This window comes from Cupressus sempervirens, chromosome 9, assembly GCF_028749045.1.
Source record: "Cupressus sempervirens isolate cs-2001-9-10 chromosome 9, ASM2874904v1, whole genome shotgun sequence".
NCBI classification, from domain to species: Eukaryota; Viridiplantae; Streptophyta; class Pinopsida; order Cupressales; family Cupressaceae; genus Cupressus; species Cupressus sempervirens.
In genome coordinates this window covers 193,705,047-193,722,926 of record NC_143126.1, presented here as the reverse complement: position 1 = coordinate 193,722,926, position 17,880 = coordinate 193,705,047, and the positions used below count along the sequence as shown (strand labels likewise).

The following is a 17,880-nucleotide window of genomic DNA, read 5'->3' as shown; positions in this document are numbered from 1 at the left end:
CGACTAGAAAGTAATCCAAGTATAACTAATCGAGACTCAAAAATGGTTAAGTCAGGTATCTCATAAACGTACACCTCAGCTTCACACAAAGAAACTGGAAAGCAATAACAAACAGTAAATACATCCCATCATAGAGCATACTTAATCACATTACCATGGTTGGGTTTAAAAAAGATCGAGATCAAAACATCATGGTCAACATCTAATCAACCCCACAACACAAATAACACATAGAAGCAAGATGCAAGTACATGTTTTGGTTTGCTTTAAATCACATGTTTGGGTTAAAGATAAAGGTTTCAGTTTTGGTTCCAATGTATGTTTCAAGTAAATAATCTTATAGTTTACCCTTACAAATAATCTCATTCTTGTTTTTAAATAATTCACAAAGTTACCCCTATTTGGTTTAAGACCATTTTCTAAAAGACTCCAAGGGAATTGATTATTTAAATTAAAATATACTTACTGATTTTAAATAGAACATTTTATAATTTTATTAAAAATCGAACTAAATCAATCTTACAACTTTATTACATATCTCCCATTAATTTAATAAACTAAATTAAATTAAATCTAATTAAGTTAATTCATAATTTTAAATATAAAAACTATTAACATCATTAATTATTCATCGAATTAATTAGTATTAATAAAATTTATTAACAAAATTATAATTAATAATTTCAATTAATTATAACTTAAATTTAATAACATTAATAATTAATTAAAAATAAATAAATTTAAACATATTCTAATAAAATTAATATTTAATAAATTATATTAAATATAATTTAATTTTAATAAATAATAATTAAAAATGATAATAAAACTTTAATTAAATTAAATTTTAATTAAAAAAAACTTTTAATAAAAACCAAAATCACATGTCATAGGGCCTGCGCTTTAAAACTTATTGGGGCATTGTGTTTACAACAGTCGCCGACTCATATAAAGGACCGTGCAGCTCCTTGACTTTCCCACCCATCGCAAGTACATGCGATTTACGGGTTGCAGGAAAACGTCAGAGCCACTGATGGTACAAGGGAAGTGGGGTGGGGGTAAAACCCTCCCACATATAATTGTATTATATATATATTTTAAAAAAAATTATTTATTTTGTTATATAAAACCAACATACCCATATATATATATAAAATTATTTTTTATTTTATTGAAAATTTATAAAATCCATTTCAACCAACTCCATAATAATATATATATTTTTAAAAATATGTATATTTTTTAATAATATTTACAATTTTAGTCTAATAGGAAAATTACGTTTCACTCTTCAAATTTCTACCTTAAAATTTTCTTTTAAATCTCAAACCTTCCTTGGTTTAACTATGTTTTTTCTTTTACTTACAGACGGGGTTTCAAATTAATTTTATTTTTCTTACAATCTTATTATACAGATGAGACACAATACACATATCATAAGATTCAGACAAGAGAGTGAGAGAATCATACAGTGAATTCATCCCAACAAACACAAAGAAGACAGGATTATCTAAATAACATAATTTTAACTGGGTGAACAAAACTCAAGAACCTCCCTAGTTTTGATGCTAAAATTGCAACACTTAGACAATTTGAGAGAATTTGCTTCTACTCAAGAACTCCTTTCTAACAATTTCCCAAAATTTCCCTTCCAAAATTCACTTCCAAATTTGCGTCCCAATTCCTCTCTCGAAAATAAACCCCCAAATGGTGATAAGTAGTTTTCTCCTCAAATCGAGCACTAATTGTGCGTTCACTTGGGAGAACTCCGTGCTCACCAGACTTGACTTAAAATTAACTTTTATTAATCTTTTCTTTTATCTTTTCATGCACGTCAAATGAATTATTAAATAACTTTATCTAATTTTCCACTTTGACTTTGTTTTTATTTAATTTATTAACTTCTAAATCTCATGCGCACCTTATTAAAATATCTTTATTGAGTTCACATGTTTTATCTTTTTAATTAAATTGTTCTATTTTAATCTCATGCATAAATCATGCGAACTTAAAACTTTTCCATAATTTAATATCTTTTTCCACTTTTAATTTTATTTTCGAACGTTTAATTTGATAAATATTTATTAACTTAAATAACAATAATATTTAGCATTTATTTAAAAATGAACTCTAAATATATTATTATTAAATTAAATAAATATTATCACGTTCTAAATTTATTCTTATAACTTTTATCTTCAAATTTAATTCTTTATATTTAATTAATTTCTCAATTAATTAAATATAATTAAATATTAAAATGTCATAGTAATTTTTCATTAAATTAAATCATTAATTTAATCTTTTAATTAGACTTAATTAATAGAAAATCCACCAAAGACCCAAAGAAAAATACGAAAACCCATCATAGAAAAACACATACAAATCAAACTGAATGGTTATAATCACGAATTAATGTCATTTGACACATACGGAGGGTACTCGACTCAGATACTTGTCCTAATTTTCAATTAGGACAAATGGCTTAAAGGCTTAGGATTTGGACTCAAGAATTTATCTCACTTCTCTTACCATTGAGATAATGCAATAGGGTACACTCATCCTGACAATTCAGGGAAGTTGATACCCGGTACCTGCAACCTGCATAAAATCCATGCATGTACAAACACAATATTCTAAGCTAAACAGGCAATGGCAGAAAGTGGTGCATCGTGTAGATCTCGACTAGCAGGTGACTACGACTCCCTTTCTTAACCACATCAAAAACGCCATACATAAATAAAACAAACACACACCATATACATGTAGTATGGGGTAAGTATCCATAAGAAAACACATGATAATAAACCATCTAACTAATCATCATCAATAACTGAAAACACTGTAATAATCATCATGCATACATGAAATATAGAGTACTAAGTAATCTCATCATATATTCAACTGAATGTAAAACAATATTTAATAATCTCAAGACAATACTACTAGTAATCACGCATAAAACTGGCCTAAAAGAGTTCAACAAAGATAGCAGGAAATGTAACTTAGGGGTAGGCACTACACAAAGGGGGAGACATTAATATTAGGGACTTAAGCATGGCATGTGCAATCTAGTTTGCAAACTTCGCAAGCTTTGAGTCAACCTTCTACTAGGGAAGAAAGTGCCACACGTACTCCCACTTCTATTGGAAAGGGAAAGCACCTTCTAGTAGGGAAGACTAGTAAAAGAAAAACCAATGTTGCTGAATTATTTAATTTTCAAGCAGAAGAGAGGGGTGGAGAATCTATTGGTAGGTTTCTTTTTGCTTATGCCATACCATTCCATGTGTCATGTTCCTCATTTTATAAACAAATGTGCAAGGATATCTATATGTTGCTGGTAACTCATTTGTACCACTAAAAGAGACAAAACTTTGACCCACTATCCTTGATAAGGAGTATTGAAAAGTAATCATTTTAACGGAGGATATGAGATAGACATGAATGAGTGAAGGATGCTCCATCATCATGAATGTGTGAACCGATATCAAGCATCAACCACTAATCAATATTATTGTCACTATCTCAACAAGCTCTAATTTTTCTTAGAGCCATGGATTGTTCAGGGAAGTTAGTGTTTGTTCACAGTGTATTGTGACCACTGGATCAACAGTTTTCGATATCGTTAGAGCCCAATTATGTTGGGATGTTAATCTTGAGGATGCCATGCAAGTTGAGGATGACACACCTCTAGGATTGCTTCAGCTTCCATTGTATGAGGACCCTCAACCTACCCGTATGAGTGACTCAAAGGCTAGCTTTGATGATTATCTTGATTTAGATATCTAGAGGACAGCCATATATTTGGTATATGCCATTTCTAGATACATTATTGATTTTGAGTTTTATGCACATATGATAATGGAGTTGAACTTCTATGTTATTGTTTACTGTTTAGTATTTTAGTTGGACTTTTTTTTATGCCATTTTGATCTCATCCATGAAACTTGGAGCCTTGCGCAATTTTGCTATATATACAACATATTTTTACAATGAAAGTATTTGAATCTTGTTAATTTGTTATGTATTCATTGTATTGAGCTTCTAGAACATCTATGGTAAATGGTTTATCAATGTTATTATATGCATTTTTGAATTCTTTCTATTTCTACATAAAGATTCCCCTATATTTTAAATAGCCATACCTTAGAATTTGGCTTCAAACTATACTTGTACTAGAAATCTCTCCCCATCATTGACACTCCGTGAAGCATAGGGTGAACCTGAAAAATGGAAAAAAATTACTAGAATAAAAGTCCTTTTTTTCAAAAATTTGAGAAAGCCTTAATTGTGTTTAAGGGTTAGAAAACTTGTCTTCCAAAAGATATCTAGAAAACCCTAATTTATGGAATCTAAATTTTTGGATTAGGGTTTTCAATTAGAGTTTGTGAAACAAAATACTTCTGCCCACAATATATTGGAAACCCTAGCTGGGTGTATTTTAGAGCATAACCCTAGCTGTGAGTTTTGATTGAAAAATCCGGGCAACCTGAGAATCTGAAATTGTGGGATGGAAAAGATGAAAATTGCGGTAAAAATACTTGGAAGAAAATTGTGTCTGAGATGTGGTGTTTGGCTCTAGAAAATCCCAAAAATTGTGGCCAAAAAATCCTTGTTTGCCTTTCGAAAACAGTTAAAAATTGCAGATTTCGAGCAAGTAAAAACATTGGTCAATTGAGAATGGAGAACAGATGAAAATAGGTGGAAAGAAACAAGCACGGTAGGCTAAGTTAAATATTCCGCAATTTCTGCTGCCTGATCCACGATTTAAGGATTTTTGGACCTGTAATTTTTTACGGCAGAAGGGACTCACAGTTTTGGCTTTTATTTTTATTTGGGTTTTAAAATACGACATCCCCAAAATTGCTGTAAAAACTTGTCCAAAATTTTGAGAACAAATCACAATTACTGAATTTAGCAATAAACCCTAGCTTAGGTTTGAAGAAAATTGCAATAAGAAATTGCCCAAAAATTTTCACCGCTTTGATGCAATGAAACTTTAAAACTATAGATTGATATTGTATTAACCTAAGTCACAAGGTACGCCGAATTTTTGGCTTCAGATTTGAAATTCGGCAAACCCCAAAAAAATAAAAAAAATTCGTTGATATTCGTCTAAAATTCGTATGGTAACTTTAAATTTGATATTTTTGCACAAATGATATTTTATGCCTCTGCATTTTAGGGTTTTTGACCTTTTTTAGAACGTCTCCATATGAAAATACGCCAATCGTTTATGTTCATCAACGGCGGCTACGTCAACGTGTTTTCTGTGATTGGCTTTGTGAAACTCTACAACGTTAGTTGGCTCAGGCTATCTGCAACTCTGCAATCATTTTTGTGTGCAACTCTTTCATCTGTCATTCTCCTCTGCAAAACTCTCGTCCCTGCAACTCCCTATCATCTTCCGCCGACGGCCATGGGATAGGTTCTCAATAATATACAATTTTTATTGTGTTTTAGGTTTGAGTTCTTTTTATGTTTTAATTTGATTATAGTTTATTTTAATTTTATTATAATTTGTTATGATATTTACAATATTAAAATTTAATACAATTTAAAAGGTCCTACTCGGTTGATGGGTTATGAGTTTTATTTATTATTTTAGGCTACTAGTATTAAATTAAATTTACAACTAAAATATTAATAATTTAATTCTTTGTTAATATTAAACTATTATAATTTATTTTGTTATGATATAAATTTTATATATTTTTTAATTTTGTAAATTTCAAAATTGTTAACTTTTATAAATTTATTATGTATTAAAATATTACAACTTCAAAACTTTAAATATTATATTAAAATGTTATACTTATTTTTGTGAAAAATAAATATTATTATGATTTTTAATGTGTACTTAACTATTTATTATTTATTTTAGTTTGTAAATTGCAAAACAGATCTATTTATTTATTATATTTTTTGGCTATTATTGTTTAATTTACATATTTCTTAGTAAACAAAAATAGAAAATCTATTATATTTGAATTTTAGTTTTGTTTATTAGTAAAGAAAAAATTGAAATTGTATTATATTTTTATTCTATGTTTTAAAACCTATTGTTTAATGATTTTATTTATTAAGTTTCAAAGCCTATAATTTAGTGGTATTATTTTATTTTTAAAGTTTAAATGTTTTAAAATAAGAAATAAGAAATATAATAATAAATAACATGAAATGATAAACATATAATACTAAATAGTAAATACTTATATATATTTTAAATTACATAAGGCGAATTTAATGTCGAATTTTTTCTCGTCGAATTTCATCCGGACTTCATAGTTGTCGAACTCGAACTCGAACTCGAACCTTGTGACTTGGTATTAACAATACACAAATATACAAAGATTACAAACACTATAAAAAATGTTGATGGAGAAGCAAAATTGTCTATATAAAGGCAATGTCTAAATATAGTCCATATTAAGAAAGCTAGAAAGAAGCCTAAATGAGCATTAACTAAGGTTCTAGAATAATGGGCTAAATATAACAAGAACCAAGGTTAATAAAAGTATTCTAATACCCATTGAACTACAACTCTTAAAACAGAATGTGTTTTCTTCAATGTTACATCGGTGCGGGGTTGTGACATTGCGGGGGACGTTGGGACAAGTTTTGGGTGCTGGAAAAAAAAGGGCCTCAATTTGGGGACGGCGGGGTGCGCGGGGGAGGAGGTTGCATAGTATACATATATGACTAAAAATGCTAATTATGAAATGATACTTCAATATAACATACCAAATATAGTTGAATATAGAAAATTGAAATGTGATTCACGAACCATAAGTTCAAACTTGAAACTTGAAACTTCATAACCATTACCAATGACCATTGAACTTAGTGAAATTATAAATACCAAAATTTTTTAAACATAATAGCAAAAACTTATTTTTTTAAAAACTTTTCCAACTAGTTGCCGATCGCACCTCGCACACACCTTGGGCACACCCAAGCACGCACCTTGGCACTTGAGATGCACCCACATCCTCGCATCCCACCCAGGTGTGCTAACCGGTGCGTTCGCATTACGGCTGTAGTTGGGGTGCTTGGGTGCACGACGTACCTGCACCCGGGACGTACATGCATTGTTGCGGGGAGGTTTTAGGGCGGGTGCACGCACCCGGGTTACACTAGTTTTCTTGTGTAAACCCTCTTAGGCCTTCTACTATATAGGAAACCTCAAGGGTGGTACAAGATCTATATATTTTCATCCGTAATTAAATTAAAATCCTATTATATGATGAATTAAGGATGTGATAAACATTTAAGGACCAAATATATAAAAAAAATACATGGGCATGTTCAAGATGCTTAGTAAATATTATGTTCAGCCTTGAAACACTGATGATAGTCGACTTCATATGTGGTTACAGCTTGATGACTGTTGACTTGCCTGAAATGAGTTTTGGAACTACAACTTGAAGTATGTGGCTATTGTGCTAGTTCTGCAAAATGATAACATGATTGGAAAATACTTGCCGAACACAATAAACATGAAAACGTTAATTTTGGTTGATATATGAATGAATGGACTTGGGATGCTCTTGTATCATGGGATAATCACAAGGTCCTCACCCTATTTTGCAAAATCCAAAACATTAAGCAAACATGCATTAAAATACATCAAAATGCACTTCTTTGACATTTTCCTATTTAATGAGAAGGGGGAGATTGCAGAGGAGAAGAGAGGAACAAAAGAGACAAGAACTGAAAGTTCCAATTCCTTAAGTCAGTTTTTTCTATTTTAATTATCAACCTGGCACTTTTTTTTTTGGTCAAAGAACAATATGAGTAGCGGTTGGGTGCATTTTGGCAAAAGTTATTTAGGGTGGGTGTGTTGTAGGTGAGGGTTGGCATTGGACAATCAAACTAAAGAGTTATTTAAGGTGCGGGTGTGTTGTAGGTGAAGTGTAGTAGTCACATAACCTATTGGAGGCCCTTTCACTATCCTTAAAACCCTATAAAAATGGCATATTCGATGCCATATAGATTTTATCGGTAAACGGTCGAAGCAATATAGATTTTTAAAGCATTAAATAAAATTATGTGTACAATTCCACTCAATGTAAGCACTAATGGACAGAGCAGAGTAACAAGTTCATCGGCCTGATCCAGGATTTATACAATCTGATAAAATACAATGTCTTCATAAGTTCGGAGCCTATGAATGGAATTTTATAAAAAAATCTTCCGTGGCCATGAAATAGTAGACCAAATTTAATTATTCAGAAAAGGAACTGGAGACTGAATCCCATCAACATACTTGGAAGCTGCACATAAAATCGATTCCAACTTGGAACCCATATGTCAAGAAAGATAACTAAAGGGAGACCATAATTTTCCTAGGCCACATTTACGCATGAATAATTTGTAATACGAACAAGATAAACAGTGTTCCCAATATAATGTCATACATCATTCTTAGTCAATCTTGTTGAGAATTTTATGCATTAACATTGCAGGAAAACTTTAACATAGAAAAATTTAAAACTATTAGATTTCCCTAGACCATAAAGGAACACAAGGCCTGCTAGAAAAGGATGAAGATAGTATATGTTAACCACATTCACATTTCTAGCGTACCTACTTTCAGACCTTTAATTGCCCACCTCCTTTATCTTCAATCTTGCTATCTGTAAGTTTCTCTTATGCTCAGACCCTACTGTGAATATTGGTGTCATGGACAGTGATAATCCTTCCATAAATTTAATTTTGAACAATATTCAAATTTTTTAAAATTGATTGAGCTTGAATAAAGATAAGAATTATGAGCATTATTCAATTTTAAGAATTATTTAATTATGAACAATATTCAATTTTTGAGAATTATTTGTGTTCTCAGCCACCCCTTACTTTCTGGTTATGTTAAGAGGAGGTAACTTTGATTACGTGTACACCTATTCATGGAGAACAATTAAATCGATACAAATTCTGGGCAGTTAGTATACAATATAATTAAAAAGATAGCAGTTAAAATATTACTAATATGGTTATTATTTATAGGCCCCTTATTATACGTAACCTTACCCAAATAGAAGAGGCCGTCCCTTAATACGTAAGAACTTGTAGAAATTAATATGGGAATAGAGCTCAGATGATATTATTATAATTTGGGGTCGAATGCACTGTCGGTTATTACAGTCCTCTAATTATCCATTTTAAGACTTCTTCAAATCATCATAAAGAGACAGCTATCAATGACCTTAATTTATATAGATAAAACTCTAGCTTCTCAAAAGTATCAAAAGTTTTATAGCAGGCAATATAGAGTCTACACCAGCTTAGGATCTTGGAAGGAAAATGATTCTCCTCTTGCAAGCCCCCTTTGGATAAATAACAAAGGCCTAACCTTTAATCTACTGAAGTCATTTATCAATTAAACAAGCCAAAATGTCAACACCGTTTCTAGCAGAGCTTAAATTTGGGAAATTTGCTGTATGCATACAGTGCCCTAACAATACAGAATCCAACATAGTGCTAATGACTGGAAGTCAGAATTCAATACACAGGGAGTGCTAAAGTATAAAAAATTGTTCTTTTGATGTAAAATAACAGATCATAACAAATCAATGACACGATTTAACTATCTTCTTGGTATAGAAAGATTTCATTACATAAAGATTCTATGTAAAATCTGCTTAGAACAATGTACCCCTCGTAGCCTGAATTAGCAAGCTTCAAAATGAGTCCATGGGCATATACTGTGGGGAATGGGCTCCTTCAAATTCCGGGTCTTCACCATGTAAGATCATAACAGGCTCCAGCAATTCTAAACTAATTGCTCCATCATTTTCCCAAACCCCAATGCTGTCTTCTAATAGAAATCTATCAATCCAATCTACTGAAGGAGGGGTTCTGACTTACAGAAAAAATAACAAAAACTCCAGATTCATAGTGGTGAGGATTGTATAACAAGGGATTGACTGGCCACAAGACAAGGACGCATCATAAGGCAGGGTAAAGGAATTGAGAGATCTGTCTTTGATATTGGATATGATTTTTTCCAAGTCCCCAAGATAGTCCAACTTGAAGAGCCGTCTGCACAGGATGCTTATACAAAATTTATACACTTCTAAAAGATTGACCATGGCTACGAACATAGATGGAATGCCGCTATTAACCCCATATTTATCTGAGTAGAGGATAAACTCCTTTCCTAAGATTCTAAAAACTGCTCTTAATACCAGAAAATGGGTAGAAGGAAGAAAACCTTTCACTCTTTCTTCAGTAATAGGGTCATCAAAGGTGATTTGAGAGCTTGGCCCTCTTAATTTGATAATAGTCTCCATTATGAGGACCACACCAATCCTTGCAAACATCTTGCCTCATTTATAAGTGAAGAATCCAATGAGTAGCTGAACAGATGCAGATTAAGAAACCTTTTCAAATTCCGAGCAATGACAGGGTGACTAGCAAGCCCTAATCCATCTTGTGATATATACTAGGGTAGATTTTTATAATAAAAATGTCATGTGTAATACCAATTCTCACATCTCTAGCCATAGGGTAAATTCTAATTTAATCTTCTAGTTTGGTAATAGTATGGAATATATCGTGTATGTAAATGTTTAATAAGAATAATATATCTTTTCCTATACTAGTGTTGACGCAGCGTAAGGTAAAAGAATCCCCAAACGAGATGTCCTAGACCCCAGCTATTAACCACACAGCGGAATATAAACAATAGCACAAAGATTTAGATCCACAACAATGCCAATTCTCATAATAGAATCATCAGATTTTCATTCAACATGCCTGTCTGTAAGGCCTTCCGGGTTACGACCAAGTACACAAACAATTACAATAGTAATTCTGCAAGACCTCGCAAGATCCAAACCCTAGCTAAGCCAAAACCTCAATTTGGTAAAAACTCTTAAGAAGAATCTAAACTTGTGCTCGCAAGCCACCAAGCAACCTTCTTGTTCTCCAAGCCATAGCTACTAGCTCCGCTCACAAACTTTGCTTGCTCAACTACTCCATCTTTTCCATGTTAGATGAATAATATTTCAAGATTCCACAAGACCCTCTACTTATAACCAACTAAGCCACAAGTCGGCCTAGCAAGTTACAAATTAAATAAACCCTTATTAAATACCTATTTAAGCCACAAGTTGGCTTGCAATAGATATTAAGTACAAAATGCCTTAGTCGTCTTACAACACCCATTAAATGCACCTAGGATAAAGATCCACAACCCAAATAAGTCCACACACCTCTAGATCGATCCACGTCATGATCACACACTACATGCATTAAATGCACCAAGTCGGCCTATCCAGTCCCCAAGAACTCCATTCAATGCACCATATTGCCGAGCATCAGCAAAATCACTAAGCATTGCCGACCAACAATACATGCTGAAAAACATAGCACAAGCCGAGCAATGCAGTAAAAACCGAGCAACATAGTGTATGGCGAGTAATAGTACATGTCGAGCTCCTTGGCCAACATGACAACCCAATGACGACTGAGCACACCTCTTCTTCGATCGAGCACCAAGCTTCTCCACCGAGCCCATTTGGTCAAGCCTCCAACCGAGAAATACCACAGAGATAGACCAACACCTCCAGTCTTCCACCGAAATTGCCAAAATCTTTAGGAACCTCAGATGCCCTTGCATTAGACTCTCGGGGTACAAAGAAGGGTGTGTCCCACACTTTGTTCCTTCATGAAAATTAGACTTCCGCTTCATCTTCACCAAAGACTTCCAATCCATTATAGACAAAAGAACAAATCCACAAATCACCCACACCTCTGACATCCACCAAACTCCAAATTTGTTTGTATCACCACTAACCAATTAGCATGCAACTTATCACCACAAGCCATCTCAGCGACAAGAGCGTCAAACTCTACATTTGCAGCAACTACAAGAAGATCCAAAACCAAATCCACACCAACAGCAATATGAAATCCATCACCAACAAATGCCAAACTCTTAGCACCAAGATGCTCTGCAACATACAAATCATCACCCACAACAACTTGATTTTCCATGACCAAGTGTGTTGCAATTCCTATGTCAGACTCAACCAACTGAACATGAAAATGAATTTCCATCCCAACATCAACAAGGTTAGGAGCCTCTTCAGCAACAACCACAAGTTGCTCTATAGGTTTTGCATCAGACTCCACAAACTGATCAACAAAACCAACCTCCACCTTGCCATGCCCTCTTTGTTCTCGAACAAGTAAACCGGTTAGACAACTCTCTTCCGGATCGGTAGAATCCGATTCAAGTAGTATACAACTTTCTTCCTCCGTTCCTCAACTTGTTTAGAGAAAGCAATGTCCACCCAAGCAATCGCCTCATTTATCCTCATCTCCACCACATTACAGTGATCATCAATCGCTGTAGGGTCCAATCTTCTTCGAGGCATCTTCCAAGATCTTCGCAAACCCAAAGCAACAAATCCACAAGATCAACTAGATCAAACCTTCACTTTGATAAGATCAACCACCTCGATCAAACTTTTGCTTTGACACCATTTGATGCAGTGCAAGGCAAGAGAATCACCAAAGGAGATGTCCTAGCCCCCAACTACTAACTACACAATGAAATATAAACAAAAACATAGATTTAGATTCACAACAGTGCCAATTCTCATAATAGAATCATCAGATTTTCATTCAACATGCCCGACTATAAGGCCTTTTGGGTTACGGCCAAGTACATGAACAATTACAGTAGTAATTCTGCAACACATTACAAGATCCAAACCCTAGCTAGCCCAAAACCACAATCTCGTAGAAACTTCAAGAAGAATCTAAACTTGTGCTCACAAGCCAACAAGCAACCTTCTTGTTCTCCAAGCGACAACTACTAGCTCTGCTCACAAACTTCGCTCTCTCAGCTACTCCATCTTCTCCATGCTGGATGAATAATAATTCGAGACACCACAAGACTCTATTTATACCCAACTAAGCCACAAGTCGGCCTAGTGAGTTACAAATTAAATAAACCCTTCCATTAAATACCTATTTAAGCCACAAGTCGGCCTAGCGAGTTACAAATTAAATAAACCCTTCCATTAAATACCTATTTAAGCCACAAGTTGGCTTGCAACAGATTTTTAAATACAAAATGCCTTAGTTGGCTTACAACGCCCATTAAATGCACTTAGGATAAAGATCCAAGGCCCAAATAAGTCCACACACATCTCTAGATCAATCCATGTCACGATAACACGCTACGTGCATTAAATGCACCAAGTCAGCCAATCCAATCCCCAAGAACTCCATTTGATTCACCATACTGTCGAGTGTCAGCAAAATCACCAAGCATCGCTGAGCAACAATACTTGCTGAGTAACATAGCACAAGCCGAGCAACATAGTGTATGCCGATTAACAATACATGCCAAGGTTCTTCAGTGATAAAGCTCCTCGGCCAACACAACAACTCAGTGACAACCGAGCATACCTCTTCTTTGACCGAGCACCAAGCTTCTCCATTGAGCCCATTCGGTCAAGCCTCCAACCGAGAAATACCACAGAGATGGCTGAGCACCTCCAGTCTTCCACCAAAAATGCCAAAATATTCAGGAACCTCAGATGCCCCTGCATCAAGTGCTGTAAATTCTCATATCTTTAAATGCTAGTTTGATATATAATATATAATGTGAGAATGATATAGCTTTTGATATACTTTGATCTGTGTTTGAATTAGTATAAAATATTAGTATAGAATTAATAAAAAATATTAATATAGAATTAATACAATCTTGGTAGTTTCGTTTAACATATGCATTATACACTGATATTTGATATTCTTAGCTTAATTTATTTCTTCAGGCTACCAATATGTATATATTGATTAATTTTTATATATTTCTGTATGGGTGTACCCAAAATGTACTCAACTCAATTTATTTTTTGGCCGTATCCACATATGCTACCTGAGTCTGATTCGGTAACTTTGATCAACACCCTTTTGCTGGTGGGCACTGTTTTGTTTTGTTGGCTATGTGACTTGACCGTGTTGGCAGCTTCATACTGGAGGGTCCATTCCTTTTCTCCAGATGGCCTGGGGACCAAGTTCTAGAGTCCTTTCATAGCCTCAGTTTCAAACTGAGAAAAATTGTGTTAATGAAAATGATAAATATAATTGTACATATTCATTCACTTGGATGCTTTTATAAATAATAAACACGCTCAGGCTGTAAATTGGTCATTTGGTCTGGTTCTTTTTCTCTCTATTTTATTAGTTTTCTGTATGTTCAAGTTGAGGAATATCTTCCTTTTGTAGGCAATGTAGTAGATATATAGATATAGATATTTGATGTTCCAATCCTTTTTGAATTTGTCCTTGTCTAGCCGATCAAATTGCATAAGTTGAATATTGGTAATTGTTTCTTTGGACGTGTCTCTGATATTATAATTAGATGGTTCATAAGTACATTTCTATTTATCGAGAGCAGAGGAATCTTTCATGTATATGAAATGAATTTGACTGTTTTATTCACAAATTCGTATTGATTGTCTAAAAGAAAAATAAGACCAAAGTCGAATACTCCAATTATCTGATCTAACAATAATTTGCAGGATGTTGCTGTGAAGATTCTCATAGATCAAGATTTGTATGAAGAACGGCTTAAGGAGTTCCTGAGAGAGGTATCCTTCTGCCTTCTGTTAATTGCACAGTAGAGAATATGACTTGTGATATTTGGTTTAGTTTCAAAATTCTGAAGATATTGAAAATTGGCTTAATGTTAAAAAATGGTCAGTGTTATGTTGCGGACCATTTCCAAACCATTCCTTTTGTAGCTAAGAACGATTTGCTTACCTCTATTGAGCTATGTATCTCAATGTTTTTAGAGGTTGCAGGTATCCTAGTGTTGATAATGTGTTTGCTCTTATTCTTAAGATGGTATAATATGATCAACTGGAGAGTCCAAAAGGGTTAATAGGAAAACTTTTCTTACTATGACTGCTCTCATATATAAGGATGCAGGAGCAATTAGGATTTGGTTAAACAGAACATTCTGCAGTCTGTCTAATGTTGTTCATGGTTTGAATGGTTCGATACTGCAAACAGGGGCTTTAGATGTCTCCTTTGTGGCATCTTGATTCAGTCAAGATCACTATATGCTGCTGTATGATCACAGTGATGCATCTGAAGAACTGCTTTCCACATCTTTCACAAAAATGGGAATGACAGTTTACCATAGAATTGTAATTAGACTGTATCGGTACTGTGTTCTGATCTAATGTGTTTGCAATTAGCCCAAAAGTTTTGGCACTGGCATAAAAGAACATCCATTCACTTGATGTCGTGCTATAGCTACACGTCTAATATTTTCCATGTTTTATGATACTACAAACAGGGGCTTTAGAGGTTTTTCTTTTGTTGCATTCTGATTCATTCAAGATTGTTCTATGGTGATCAGAGCAACTAATCTAAAAAACACTTTTCTAGGACTTGTACAATAATGGAAATGACAGGTCACTATAGAATTATAACTAGACTCTTTCTCTGTACTGGGTTCTGATCTTAGGCATTTGCGAGTAGCCCAAAAGTTGTGGCACTAGCATAGAAGGCATCCATTCATTTGATGATAGTTAGCTAGCTATAAGTTTATATCGTATGATTTTGATCTCATATTCTGGGTCAATGTTAGGTTGCGATCATGATACGTCTGCGACATCCAAATGTTGTCCTTTTCATGGGTGCTGTAACAAAGCGCCCCAACTTGTCAATTGTGACTGAATATTTACCAAGGTAAGGTGATGTAGTTAGTATCAAAATTCCAAATCAGGGCTTTATTATTTGACCATTTGTCATACTGATAAATGTTGTGTTTTATGGAGCAGGGGAAGCTTGTACCGTCTTATTCACAGAACAGGAGCAAGGGAGTTACTGGATGAAAGACGACGATTGCGAATGGCACTAGATGTGGTGGGTTTCCAACCATTTTGTTTCCTTTGCCATTATTTTCTTTGCACAAGCTAAATACATTTCTCAAATTCTGAATTGATTGAGGAGGGTTAACAAATTTAAATTTTTAATAATTTGAATTTTATTATTTCTTGTACAGGCAAAGGGAATAAATTATTTGCATCGGTATGACCCTCCTATTGTTCATCGAGATCTGAAGTCTCCTAATTTATTGGTTGACAAGACATGGAAAGTGAAGGTCAGCTTATAGATTTCAAACAGTCTGAATTTTGGGAATTCTGCCTTGTGGTGTGGCATTAATGGATTAAGATTAATTTACAACTTGTTTAAAATTTGATTTGCACCACGGTATGAAAATTAATTGGTCAACTGATCCAGGTTTGTGATTTTGGTTTGTCGCGATTCAAGGCAAACACATTCATCTCTTCCAAATCCGCAGCAGGAACAGTAAGCCAATTTAGTTGTATTTGATTCCTGAGATAATTAATTTGTTTGTTTCTACTGTCTAATGCAATGTGGGTGTCTACTTTGGCAATTCATTCACCTTTTACTATTTTCAGCCTGAATGGATGGCTCCAGAAGTGCTTCGTGATGAACCATCCAACGAGAAATCTGATGTCTATAGTTTCGGTGTAATTCTTTGGGAGCTTGTCACTATGCAACAACCGTGGAGTGGCCTAAGTCCAGCACAGGTCCATTTATAAGGAACCCTATACATTGAAATACAAGATATGCTTTATTTAAATTTCCAGATCTGCATGTTTACAGCAGATTGCAACAGTCTCCGTACTTGGGACATCAATTTTTCTCATTTATTTATCCTGTAACTGAACACTCTTTGTTGGCATAATTGTCAGTGGATCATCGTACTAGAACTTAATTTGATTTATCTTCTGCTTATTTACTCTGATCTTGCACATATGTTTCATTGCGTCAATGTTGCACCATTTGAATATATAATGAATGAATTACTATAGGTTGTCGGAGCTGTTGGCTTTCAAAACAGGAGGCTTGCAATTCCATCAGATATGCACCCTGAAGTAGCTTCCTTAATTGAGGCTTGCTGGGCTAAGTGAGTTGTGTTTCTTTCAAAAAATATCTTTGGTATCTCCATGTTTTTAATCTTTGTAGGCAGATATATCCAGGCTTGGATACTGGCAAAGCTTTATGACACTGTGGTTTGGTTACAGTGACCCAAGACAACGACCGAGTGTTTCAAATATTATGGACTCTTTAACAACATTGCTAAAGCCTTCATCCGCACAACCTATACATGGTGGCAAGTCATAACTTTCTTCATAGGCGTGCGTATAAAGGGCGTGTCATTTTCCTTCTTGTAGTAACTTCGGGCAGTTTTTTTCTAGCTTTGAGGTAACGATATCAATGGTGGTATGTATCTGGAACTGAGAATAATGTATATATATTCTGATGTTAATTTTTCTCACATTGTCTGCTATTTGCAGATTTTTGGATTTGTCGATGACAGCTTATTGTAAGGTGGATAGGTTGTTGAAGTGCAAAGAATTTGCATGTTGGATCTTGCTATAGTGGCAAATGTAAATTAAAAAATTCATTTCTTATTCTTTTGAGCCATCTTCTCAGTCTTTGCTCAGTGTACTTGTAAATTTGAGAGCAATTCCTGCTTTGAAGTCATAGACTCAGAGAGTTGGCTTGTTGGTTCGGAAATAATATAGACCTTTATGCCTCTCTATATGTCCACAATTATTTTTTAGCACGAGTGTTTTGGCCTTCTGCTGAGATAGATAATCCAGTGAATTATTATTTTATTTTCTTTCAAACAGAAATCTAATTGCTTTTGCTTTCTTGCTGATGCATAGCTGAAGGGTAGTCGAACCTGCAGTAATTCTTTCTCTTTTTCAATTGGTGGCTTAATTATTTGTTTTATAATTCACGTCCAGTAGGTATGAACATGCTGTCTCTTCTCTGCTCAATATAAGATGTCTAACATTTATCCTA

General features: G+C 34.1%; 1 protein-coding gene across 5 annotated transcripts in view; it reads left to right on the top strand.

Moving 5' to 3' along the window:
* The window catches only part of LOC149538137 (serine/threonine-protein kinase CTR1-like), a 97,783-nt gene extending 80,057 nt beyond the window's left edge, over positions 1-17,726 (top strand). For 2 of the 5 annotated variants that reach the window (XR_016355991.1, XR_016355990.1), the window contains exons 10-18: positions 14,550-14,618; positions 15,626-15,726; positions 15,819-15,903; positions 16,043-16,141; positions 16,282-16,350; positions 16,464-16,595; positions 16,881-16,975; positions 17,094-17,274; positions 17,367-17,726. Coding sequence is in view for 2 of the 5 variants with exons in the window: in XM_089799517.1 (XP_089655643.1) it covers positions 14,550-14,618; positions 15,626-15,726; positions 15,819-15,903; positions 16,043-16,141; positions 16,282-16,350; positions 16,464-16,595; positions 16,881-16,975; positions 17,094-17,193 (750 nt within the window). In the remaining 3 variants the exon portion in view is untranslated. Of the gene's footprint in view, positions 1-14,549; positions 14,619-15,625; positions 15,727-15,818; positions 15,904-16,042; positions 16,142-16,281; positions 16,351-16,463; positions 16,596-16,880; positions 16,976-17,093 lie in introns of all 5 variants that reach the window. The other 3 variants (XM_089799517.1, XM_089799516.1, XR_016355992.1) reach the window with 2 other exon arrangements.
* Positions 17,727-17,880: the final 154 nt, after the last annotated feature.